General features: G+C 56.6%; 2 protein-coding genes across 2 annotated transcripts; one reads left to right on the top strand and one right to left on the bottom strand.

Annotated features, from left to right (window-relative positions):
* Window positions 1–1,054: 1,054 nt before the first annotated feature.
* Window positions 1,055–1,855, top strand: SLS55_009376 (uncharacterized protein; the record flags this gene model as incomplete). The annotated part of the gene is made up of 1 exon (XM_066780777.1): window positions 1,055–1,855. The coding sequence occupies one exon, from the start codon at window positions 1,055–1,057 to the stop codon at window positions 1,853–1,855; it is 801 nt and encodes a 266-aa protein (XP_066628723.1).
* A 6,125-nt stretch (window positions 1,856–7,980) lies between these two features.
* SLS55_009375 (uncharacterized protein) lies at window positions 7,981–11,229 on the bottom strand (the record flags this gene model as incomplete). The annotated part of the gene is made up of 5 exons (XM_066780776.1): window positions 7,981–8,069; window positions 8,132–8,321; window positions 8,379–9,776; window positions 10,049–10,727; window positions 11,225–11,229. 5 exons carry the CDS (start codon window positions 11,227–11,229, stop codon window positions 7,981–7,983), a joined length of 2,361 nt encoding a protein of 786 aa, XP_066628722.1.
* Between the last annotated feature and the right edge of the window lie 805 nt (window positions 11,230–12,034).

Raw genomic sequence — 12,034 nt, 5'->3', positions numbered from 1 at the left:
TAACGTCGCGGCGGAGATCATTGCCGACTTATCGATTGCATGCCGTCCGCCTTGCTGTGTCGATCGCGGGAGGAGTGCGAGCTAGGCGCATCTTCTTTCAGCCCTGGGCGCGATGGCAGATGCCGTTCCTGGGCGCGCAATGTCAGGGCCGGGGCGGGCGTTTCGCATAGACGGGCTCATCAGGGCGTAATTGCTGGAGAAGCGCGCGCGGTCCTTCATTTTCTGGAGAGCCGCTCGCGCTGAAATTGGGCGGTGGGACTTGGGGCTCCTGGCGAAATGACGCTTCGGGGTGCGCGTCTGCGAGTCTGGGGGCTGATAGGCTTGGGGCGGCGCGCCTGAGCGAGTCGAATCGGGCGCGATGCGACGAGGATGGACTGCGCTAGCATCTTGCCCGCGCACTGCAGCGCTGCTCTGTGCATTTGCCGCTGCGCGCCACACGCTCTGCGCCTGCCGTTGAAGCCGAACCGGCCGCCGCGCCGCCAGCATGCCCGCCGACACCAGACACCGCCCAGGCCTACGTGATCGCCGCCCTTCACGCGAGCGCTGGATCGACCGCGCAGCCAGCCTGGACCAGAGCCCGTTAGCCTTACGGCATGCGGCAGGCGAATCTCCCACCCGGCCGGTAAGGTTCCTGGTCCACCGGCCCAGCCATGCCTCTAAATAAGGTAGCCCTCCCCAGGCCCAGCACCGCGCGCCTCGACGGCCTCAAAAGCTGCCACTCCATCCACTGAGCTTTCCTTTCTTTTTCCTGCTTCTTCTCCTTCTTCTTCCTCTCTTCTCTTCTCTGCCCCCCAATGTCGGTCGTTGCCGCCCGCCTCTAACCCCCATGTTACTCACGCTGTCCCAACCGACCAGATCGGACTTTGAGTTCAAGCATCCCCATGATTACCCTCCGCCCAAGGCCTACTCGCCGTCCGCTCGACTCTCCCCCCAGGTGGCCATTTCGCAGTCACTGCCGGCCAGTGCCCCGAGCACGATGAGCACCTCTCATCGCGGCCTCCCGCCGCCCGCTGCTATGACCCTACCGGACCCCAGTCGGACCGCGCCGCCGCCCATGTCCGTCTCGCAGTCGCTGGGCCAGATGCCCGCCCCGCCCTCGCAGTGGCAGGGCGCCGAGGAGTCCATGCGGAACTGGCTGTCCGCAAAGGCCGAGGAGGATAAGAGGAAGCAGGAGGAGGAGAAGACCCGCCAGGAATCCCTACGCCTGGAGCAGCGCAAGATTGAGCAGTCCATGTTGCGGGAGTCAATGCAAGGCGGCGTGCCGCCGCACCTCGTCCCCATGATCTTCGCGGGCATCGGCGGTGGCAGCTCCGCCAGTGCCACAGTTGACTGGCTGCAGCAGTATGTTGCACAGCTCCAGGCCCAGCAGCAACAGGCGCTGGCCCAGGCACAGGCCCAGGCCCAGGCTCAGGCGCAGGTGTCGCCGGACATGCGGAGGGGAGAGCAGCGGGTGATCAATCCCGCTCAGTCAGGCGTCTACGCGGGCGCGCAGCAGGTTGTGGCAGCACCGCCCGTGCTATCGGGGCAAGCACCATCCCAGCCCGCCGCCGGGCCCTTCGCAGCGCCCACATACGCGCCGGTGGGCAGCATGTCGCCGCGGGGACGGGCGGTGTCGAACTACCCCCAGCATCCCAAGCCGCCGGCGCACTCGCAGCTGCCCCGGCTCACGACGAACGAGATGCAGATCCAGCAGCCGCCTCAGGCGCAAACGCTCAGCACAATCCAGCAATCTCAGCAGGAACAACCGCAGACGTCATCCCCCTCGATCTACTTCCACCACTGGGTTCCCCCCACCACCCAGTCCAGCTCTGGTACGAATCCTTCCGCGACACCGTCAGGTAAACACCACAAATAGGGAGCGTCCACACGGTCTGACAGCTTACGAATGCGGTGTAGACTACGCGAGCTCGCCCAAGAAGCGTAAGGCGCAGGGCGCACACCAGGCAGCACCGGCGCCGACGTCTGCGCCGCAATATACATCGCCCTCGTTCTCGCATGTCTCGGGCTCATCAACGTCGACACCAGGCCGGCGAGGGCACGCACGGACCCGCAGCGACCAGTCCTCGCGTGGGTATGGCACTGAGCAGACGCAGTACACGGGGCGAAGCCGGGCAGGCACGCACACGGGTGCCGAATCGAGCTCCTATTCCGAGCGACATGCAAGCCACGATTCTCACCGGCGAGAGCAGTTCCATCAGCAGCAGCAGCAGCAACAGCCTCAACCGCTACAGGCGCCGCAGCCTTCGCACGGCGCGGAGGAGCGTGGGAACCATGGCAGCGACGGCGAGGGCTCGGAGAGGTCCTCGCTAGTCCAGCGTGAAACGCGTCCGTCAGTACAAGCGTCCCAGGGCTCGCGTCCCAGCACGCCGAAGCGGGAAGCGGGGGCTGGCCGGCCATGAGAGTTGCCGGTTTGGGCGGTGGGGCTGAAGGGACGGGTGCGCAGGAGAACGCCGCGGCCGGGCGGGCACGGGCTTGTGCGATCGCTGACGTTGACCATTTCTGCGCAGGTCACCTCTTCAGTCAAACCCTCCGTCGGACTTTGGGCTGGGGGAGATTGCGGATGACGGCGACGTCTGCTGGGAGCCGAAGCGAGATTGGCCGGGCCGCCAAGGCCTGTCTCTGCTCCTCAATCACACTGCGCTCTGCAAGGCCTGTTTCAGCGTGCCCAAACCCACCAAAAATTTCCTATCGCGACCTCACCGGCTGTCTCCGCGCCTCCCTGTGGCCGGCGGGCGACTCGACTGCTAAACCTCTGCCTGTTCAGTTCTGTTCTGTTCTGTACCCTCTGCCGCGGCCCGTTTGCCTTCTCACTTGCTTCCTGCGCCCATTATACCCGGACTCCGGCTTGTTCCTGTTGTCTCGGCGATCATAGACACTGTTTCCCTTCTGGAATCGCTCATTTGCTGCCTTCAGGTTCCCCAGCGCTGCTGCCGCCTTCTTACCCCGCCGCCACGCGGCTGCTCATTTTTTGTCTCTAGCTGCCGCGGTTCCTTGCACCGCATTGCGCCGCCGATCCTGGGTGACGCGCAATCAGCATCATGGCCGACTTTTGGATCAAGTTCCGCTGGTGTTGTTGGCCCTACTGCACTGCAAGCCATCGCGAGTCTTGGCAGCTCACCGGGTCCCCAGGCGGAGATCCTACGATTCCCGGGCGCGCCCAACGAAGGCCGGCGAAAGCTTGCGCGGCTTATCCCTCGCTCCGTCCTTTGCGTCTCCTTTCTCACAGCCTGTGTTCATGCTTACACGCGCTTCTATCTTTGGCGGCGCGCCGATCTGGGTTCTGCTTGCAGATCACCCTGGTTTTCTCTTCGTCCTTTCCTGCGTGCCACGCCGGTCCCACCGTTGGCTTCAGTCTCTGCATTTGCCTGGCGCCGTCCTTTTTCCTGGAACGCATTGTTTCTGCTGTCGTTATGTCATCCTTTGTGAGACCAAAAATCTAGGGTACTTGGCTTGCATTGGCGCGGGTTGGACGGGTCCTCGGTTCGTCGCCTTTCAGGCTTTCTCATCTTGTTGCTTTTCTTCATAGGGCCAGGTTTACATTTTCTTCTTCCACTCTTCCCTTCATCCTTTCTGTTTGCCAGCGTTCAGCGAGAACACGGCCGCAAGGCAGATGGCGGGGTCACCCCCCTGGGCTCTGTGCATACTTTTGAGCCGCCATTTGTGCGATTCTGTCAAGATTCATCTGTTTTTTTTTTTCAGCTTCTTTCAATTCTCTGTACATGTGCTATCTTTTACAAATGAGCCGCGCCCAGAATTCAAATTGGGACAGTACAGGCTTTGGAATAGTCGTTCACTGTGCCAAAACACCCTGTCTTGTTGTACAGATGACGCGGTGGGAGCAGAAGTCATGTTGCCACGACAGGCTTATTGAAACGCGGCACGTCTTTGGTTGGGGTGTGAGTATTGCAATCCATGATGCTGGACGTTGCTGACCGGTTCCCGTGTGTTGTACACCCAAAGTTCCCGGCGGCATGTCCACACGACTTCTCCATTCGTCTCCCCAGTCTCGATCAAGATAAGCGGATGGGATCCACATGGGTATCCAAGTCCTCTCATGCCCCGTCTGCAAAGGCTTCAACCACGACGCAAGATGTGGACCCAATGTTGTTCAGAGAACACCTAGACCTCACAGTCGGATGCAAAACGAAAACGGGCAAAAGCTTTTCTGTGCCCGCGAATGACGCTATGTTCTTCCTACGTGGGCATTGGAGTCAGATCCGGACGTAGAGGCAAGGTTGAATACCACGCGAACACGTGCGGACATAGGATCTTACTGCCCATGTATGTGTGATGCAACATGTCTGTGGGACTGATGTAGGTGAGCTCGATTCTTTGCACTTCGCTGGGTATAGCATTTGATCACTCATGTGGATAAGGTGCTCTTTACCGCTGGAAAGGGCTTCGAAGGGGTCAAATTCCCCTTTCGCCCGACTATGCCCCTGACTCTGACCAGAACTTGCCTTGAGCCTAGGATTGGTAACGCACTTTTCCCGCGTTCTCACTTCATCTTACCATTCGGATCACTCTCTCTTTGAATGCGGGTGACGGCTATCTTCGCGCAAAAGCCTTGAGGCGCAGTAAACAACTAGCGGCGCATTCGTGATGAGGCCTCGTATCACTTCGTTTGGACGGCGGCCAAGCTCGCAGCTCGAACGACCTCAGAGGCCGGCAATACATACCCAAGTAGGGAGGATCCGATGGCGACGATGGCGGCGACAGATTCTTAAGGCGCCGAGGCCCGTTGAAAGCACTTCACGTGCGGCACCCCTGCTCCTCTCGGCGCGCAGCACCCGAGACGGCCGTAGCCGCGCAACACGGTCGGGATGCGGCGGTCTAGATTCGGAGGATTGTTCAAGCAGAGATGGAATTCCCCGGCATTGCTACTTGGTGACTCCTGCTCCCGGTGCGTCGCCCCCTGCAGGCGGCAAGTGTGCCTTGGAAAGCGGAGCATGTGAGGTCAAGTCAGCGGACGGCGTGAAACATGGCCCATCCTGCAAGCGATTGCGCAGGCATACGTGGAGTTGCAGCAGCCATACGATGTGTCACTTCTCCTGTGTTCGCCGTTGTGGAAAAATAAATTGGGCCCGGGGCCGCGATGCATCAAAGCAGACTGGTCTCCGCTGTACGCGCGGGCTATCATTTCCGACCCATGTCGACCTACTACACTTTACACAGCACCTCTTATATACCGGACAACGTGATAGGCCGCCATTATACACGCATTGGCTTTCCTGCAGCCTTCCACATAAGAAGCTGTGCCGCCGGACTGCATCCACTCGTCCGCTACCATGGGCCTTGCCCCGGGTAAAAGGTCCTCTTGGCATGGTCCACTGGTCTACCTGCATGACAAGCGCCTTCGAGCAGGCTGCGTTGTCAAGCCTTCAGTGCCACTGATATTACGGCTTCTCCCATAAGGCACGAAACACGTCGCCAATGGTTCGTCCACATGTTGACCAGCGACAAGAGGACGATGTACTACATGGCGTGCGAAGATAAAGGATGCCTATGACGTGATGCGTGAATTCGTGACTTCATCCTGAGTGAGTCTACCCTCAGTATCAAAACACTCTCGCAGAGTCACGTCACCAACGTCGTTTGGGGGTCATTGGATCCACTGATGGTCTTCTAAGCTCTGAGGTCACAGAAGAAACGAGCATGGTTATGACCTCGCGAGACTCGTCATCAGTGGTCCAGGTTCCTTGAGCCGGAAATCTCTTCCACTGCCTCTGGCCTCTGTTCGATCTGTCGTCTTTCGTAAGCGTGCGTAGTACGACAGTGTCTGGCTTCCTCCCTCGGATGCGGCCAATAACCGGTCAAGAGCCATCGAGAGTTTTCGTCATACTTGCTCTGGGCGCAGCGTTAGTGCTTACCATTGTGGAGCCTTTACGCGCAACCCACCGTCCAGCACATTGGGGGGAGCATGCTGACTGTTATCTGTCACACCAGATTGAAATGGAATATGAAGCCGGATGGGTGCTTCTTCAGACTCGAGGTCAGCCAGTTTCCCGCCAACTATTTTTGGGACGCCATTTTTTCTGGCCTCTACCTCACACTAGAGGCTTGGAGTAAGTATTTACTCAGATCAAGTGACTATCAAGGCGAACAACAGTTTGAGCCTACTTCCAGAAGCCTCGCGGCTTTGAATTTTGCCATCATGCTTTTTGACTCACAAAGTGCCTTGGACTCTTGAAATCAAGAGTGCTCTCTTCATCAGCGCGGCTAGTACAAGTTGAAAATTGCTCCTTCGGTAATTGGCTGACATATAACATGGTTCATTCAACCATCTATGAAATGGGTCGGTAAATGGTGGAGCAGCTTTACCGATTGCTCTCATGTCTCAAGTGCCAAAACTGATCCAGTTAGCCCCTCTCTACTTAGTCTCTGCCTCTCTTCGAGACAAGGCAGTCCGTTGCGCACCACATCTTATTTCTCTGATCCTCTTTCTTTGGGAACCGTGTATTTATTCTGCACCATAATTTCGAGCGCTTCAATGGCGACGTTGATTATCCGGTCCAGTATCACGCCCCTCCATGACTTTTTCGATGGGGACACAACGAAGATCAGAAATGAAGTTAACTCTTGCCGAACGTTCTACTCTCGGTTCCAAATTGATCAGGCAATGACACGTGCCCGTCGGGTTTCTTGATTGTCAGATGTGAAGACTTACTACATAAGCCACATTTTCTTTCATCGGAACTTGCACCTGGCGTGAGAATGTCTAATCTACCACCTCTTCCAGCCTTGAAGTGTTTACAAGGTGCATAGGTCCTATTAATACCTCCGATAAGGGCTAGTTTTCCTCAATCGGCGGCCAAGAGAATATGGAAACAATCGCTAGTACGGCGGCGCAGCTGGTCGCAGAAGAACCGAACCTACCCGAGTCTATCTTACCAGCCGTGATGTCACGCGAAATCTACGTGAATAGTGGAATCCTATCACACAGCTTTAGGATCCATATAATCTCGACTGCCCGCGTAGGAAGAGTAATGCCATCTACATCTGCCTCTGAACAATTTCTTCAGCTGCACACTTAAGGGAAGCATGACACAAAGCATCGGGGGACTAGATACTTTGCAGCCTACCTATTTGCGGTAAGAAAATGTTGGATATCGTCATTCATAGCGTCTCGGCCGTCCTCTTCACTAACAAGAACTCATAGGTTCTTGCCTATATTGTACAGCCTTTTAAGTGTCTGATGTGCCCTTTGGGCTTTTAGGGTGTAAACCGGTCCCCTTACATGGCCGATTTTGTGGAGATAGTTGTGTAAACGTGGAATCCGATCGAAGTTAATGATACCGTAATTCAGCTCCAGCCAAGCATCTCCCCAAAGCTCATAATCTTATAGTCCTCCAGAGCTGTTAATTCGTCGTGGAGACCCATCAACCAACGTCAATTAATATCAGTCTCGGCGAAACATGCACGCGCGAGAAGCCAAGTGGCGAGAATTTCATGAATGTGACTACACGATTCTGTCCACCCATCCACCGAAGTGAAGAGAACAAGTTGGTCGTTTGAGAAAGCAACGAGGGCGATCGGCGACAATAAGTAGGTACCCATCACCAAGAATAGCGGCCCAATCAACGACTCGGACTCCCGGGGTCCGAGCGTCTGAACGGTGATATGGGACACTATGTATATATAACGCGTTGTTTTATACTAGACTAACGTGGGTAGTGGGATCCTGCGTCCGGATGCATTTGTTCCGGCTAAACGTCCGGACACGATACACCAATAGATTACTGGCAATCCTCTATGGAGCCGTGGCGTGGGTTTCTTGAAAGCTAATCAACCTATCATTGATACCCGGGTTATCAATTGTAAAGTTTAGGCAGCAATTGAGTCCTATGTTTACATGCATTCGTGCAGTTTTTAAGCATGAACGCTCGTCTATCCTCTTCCCTCCTCTTCTCTTTTTTCCGCGTACAAAAACAAGGAGACTGTGAAGACGTGGATTCGAGGCTAGCAAAGAAAAAGGGAAAATCAAGCATAGAGCTCGTTAGGCACGATCTCGCCAACTTCACCTTCCGAGAGGCCGGCGTGGCGCCACGGGCCCGTCTCATTCGTCCCCACTGCGATCGACCAATTAGCCCACAGCATTCGAGACAAAAACACCGCACGAGCATTAGCTTACAGTCTCCCCAGTGGATTCCCTCCGTGGGAAAGTCGCTGAGGTTGCTGGTCGACGCGCAAAGCGTGCGGATCGAGCCGAACATCTGCGGTATGAAGCCTTCGCGCTTGTACGTATAAGCCCACCAACAGGCGCAAGTCATGGCGAGCAGGAGCGCGCACGAGCCCCACACACCGTCGGGAACAGTCACGATCTAGCGGACGGAGCCATCAGCCACGGAGATGACCCAAATACGGGAGAAATGACTTACGTTGTAGCGTGAATATATCGCGAAGCCGTCATCGACAATCTCCTCTTTGGCGAGGATGGCGAGACCTAGCAGCCAGTGCATAATGATCGAGTAGACCATGATTGGGAACAGGATCTTCTTGGGCAGCTGTAGGAAGTACGACTCATCGAAGCGCTCGCTCTTGACAATGGTGCAGCGCAGCCGCTGACGACCCTTTTCGAACTTGCCCCATTCATACTCCATGCAGATCAGCGTGACGTTATAAATGAGCAACAAGTACAGGCAGGAGTAGAGTAGCTGCGCGCCGTTAGAGATGAGGAAGGCCGCGATCTCGCCCCACAGGTTGTTGATTGTCATGGAAGCAAACGTCTGTTCCGCCGCAAACTGTTCGTTGTACGTCGTCCACCGCACGCACACGGCGTAAGCGTACCGCGCCGTGATCATGATGGCGATGAAGATAGATGCGGCTATCATGCCCACGGAGCAGAAGCTGAGGGTCAACATCTGCGTGAGGGCCGTCTGCCCGAGGTTGGTGATGAGCGACTTCTTGCGCTTGGTCGACAACGCGGGCCACGGCAGACCTGGGCAGTTGTTGACGCGGTTGTGTTTCTTGCACTTCTGGCAATGCCCTAGCTCCTCGCCTGTGTCTGAGAGCTGGTTGCTCTTGCAGTGCTTGTGGCAGGTGTGCGACACGGCCCGTCGGTGAAAGTCGCCGCCGTTGACCATCGACTCGCTGGGGATGCGCAGGTCCGTGTCGAAATTGGACGCGACAAGGACATCGCCGAACGTCAGGCAGTGGGTTTTGATCTCGCGGCGGTTGCGCACGTTCACTGCGATCATATACGTGGCTTTGCTGGTGATGCAGATGGCCAGGATGATGGCCGCTTGCATGCGCATCACCAGCCGCACTTGATGCCCTTGCCTGTCCCCGTGCTCTACAGTTGTATCCCCCGTCCAGTTGCAGTAGAAGTTGCGGGCGCCGCAGCCCCCGAAGTAAGTATAATTATTGGAATAGTCTCCGCTGTTGTACTCCTGCCAAACTGCGTCATGCGAAATCGACCGGTTCACGACATCAGCGCACGGCGACTCGGGCTCGTAATGGACAGTGATGTCCGTGTACAAATCTTCCTCGGCCTTGGTTTCGTCGAAAGGATTGTCCGGATCAGAGTGGTTGGCAGGGCAGTAGCTAGCCGATGTGTAATAGTCCTGGTACGACGATGCTCCGGGAATGGACTCCTCCCATCGATCGGGGTCGAGTCGGGCTCGCCCTGTGCGCAAGGCAGAGTAACAGTCAAAGGCTTCTTGGTAGGCATAACTAGAGCCTCTGGTGACATTCGTCTCAAGCTGGTAGTGGACATTCAACCGCAGTCCGTAATACTCAGACACGCCTATGACAGAGTTTGCCAAAAGATGGACAGGCTGCAAATAGCTTAGCAACAGCGCTACGCAGGGGGGTCAGAGCAGGTGACGTAAGGCTCTGGGCCTCCCAGGCTTGTTCCGCAGAAGGCGTAGTACGTAGACAGTCGAATCCAACATCCGGGCGTAGATATGAGTCTTGAAGACGCAAAAAAGCGCCGAGATGTCGTCTTCAACTACCCACGTAAGAGGAGTGTAGCGTCTTCTGTGGGGCTCAGAGGGCCCAAATCTTCCGGAACCTGCTGGTGGTGGGGCACCCATTTCTTCGTACTTACCATGGACGTACAGATCAGTAGAATCCACGCAAGCCAGGCGCGCAAGCGTCCGTTCCGCTTGTGCTTGATCGAGAACGGGGAATTTGTCCCCACTCTGGAGTCTCCGTACTTGTAGAGCGCATGTTTCAGATCGTCTACAGTCAAAGCCGTGAGCAGCTGTTGGTAGGTGTTGGACATGCCGAGGATCATGGTTGCGGCGATGTTGATTAGGAACTTGTAGGCCTCGGCCTTACGGTTCATGGCCGAACTGGTCCCCGAAGCAATCATCACCGAAGTAGAGTTGGGCATGTCTTGCATGTGTTCGCGGAAATCCTTCGCATAGACAACGCAGATGACGACCATGACGACAGCGAACGTGGCCGTGAGCGCAGCCATGCCTCTGAGGGTACGGTCAACGAGCATGAGCTGGCTCCAGAGACCGTGGCCTGGCCGCGTGTTCTCCCGTTCGTTGCGCGAGACATTCTTCGAGATCCTGAAGGTGCTTTTTGCACGTTCGATGAAGGCCTTGCCTTTTGATTTGATGGTCCAGTCGCTTGTGGCCGACAACGACGAGATAGAGCGTGCCTTTGGGAGACGACTTGATCCGCCGTAAGGATCGTATGCTGTACTGGAGAGGAGGTGGGTGTTGGAGAGGTCTCCGAGCTCCAGCTTGTCATAGTCTCCGCGGTTGTCGCCGTTGCTGCACCTCTGGGTTAGCGAGTTGCTAAGGATGCGGAACACGAGCACACCTTCTGGTGGAATAGGCACTTAGGCTGTAGCGCGACACGGCGCTGGATGGAGAGCTGGATCTCTCCAGAGATTTTCGGTGAGACATGGGGAATTCCAGCCACGGTGGGAGCCGTGGACCTTGGCCTGAACAGCGCCAGGGCGAAAGCGAAGTCCTCGGAAAGTCGAGATAAAAATCATGTTGGCCGGGGCTGGGAAGTCACGGAATGAAAGGACTGTGGCGTGCAGCCTGTAGGATCAGTATCCTTTCCGACCCCAAACCCCCCCAAAGCCGAGACCGTTGATCCTCCTGTAGGCATGCTCTCAGGAACACGGCTCTGAGATGCGTTTCGCGCTCCGTGCATGACTGAAATGAAGACTGCAGCTGGAACGTGGGCAGTTGAACAACTCAGCAGGCGCGGGGCAGACGAGGACAGCTGGAAGCTGCCACCGGCGCAAGGCCTCGGTGACGCCATGGCGCCATCCTACGGTGTGGTTGCCGGTGGCTATTTTTGGCGATCTGCAGGTTGCTGGCCTCATCACTGCCAGGAATAATGGGCCGGATCGATTGGCGCTGGTTGTCGGTGCCAGCCGATCCCTGTCGGTGTAGAGACGGATAGATTGCTCGTGCTACAAACGGGCAGTCGGAGCAATCGATGGGGCAAGAGCAACTGATGAATCAAGAGCACGTGAAACATGTTTGGACTGGAAGGAGCGAAAAACGGCACCCGCCGACCGTTGGTGGGAGGAGCTGCATAAGCGCCCGTAAGATCCATCGAGGCCTTCATGTACGGTAACGGCGAAGGTCCTGTGGGCGTGTAAAATGCATTGAGCCGCAATCGTCCGTTGTGAGACCCGCTCGTTGGCAACACGCGCGCACCGAGACATCGCGCGAGGCACGTCTCATTTGGAACGACAACGAAAGTACATGGATCTCAATCTCTTCCTCAAGATCCCGCGCCAGGCGAGTGTCTCAACGAAAAGAGTTCCTGCAAGAGGAAAGCCATCAAAAATTGCGCCAGTGAAGCCCCCGAAGGAGATTCATACCAAGCCACCTCCGCGCTGTGCAATGCAGGGCAGCCTGGTAGGCGAACCGACTTCATGATCTCGGCAGCCCCGACAAGGTAAGTATGGCTCGTGGAAGAGGAGGAGGCGAGGGGGGGCCCAAATATATAGGTAGATTGAGGGGACCGTGCGTGTAAGCGAGGACGAGTCAGCATTAGAAGACGTGGCCGCCGGATGGAGCGGGGATGGGTCTGTGCGGCTGGCAGCAAGCAGGCG

Source organism: Diplodia seriata, assembly GCF_021436955.1.
Source record: "Diplodia seriata strain FDS-637 chromosome Unknown scaffold_10, whole genome shotgun sequence".
Taxonomy (NCBI): Eukaryota; Fungi; Ascomycota; class Dothideomycetes; order Botryosphaeriales; family Botryosphaeriaceae; genus Diplodia; species Diplodia seriata.
Note: the sequence above shows the minus strand (reverse complement) of the source record. Positions and strands in the feature narration are given on the sequence as shown.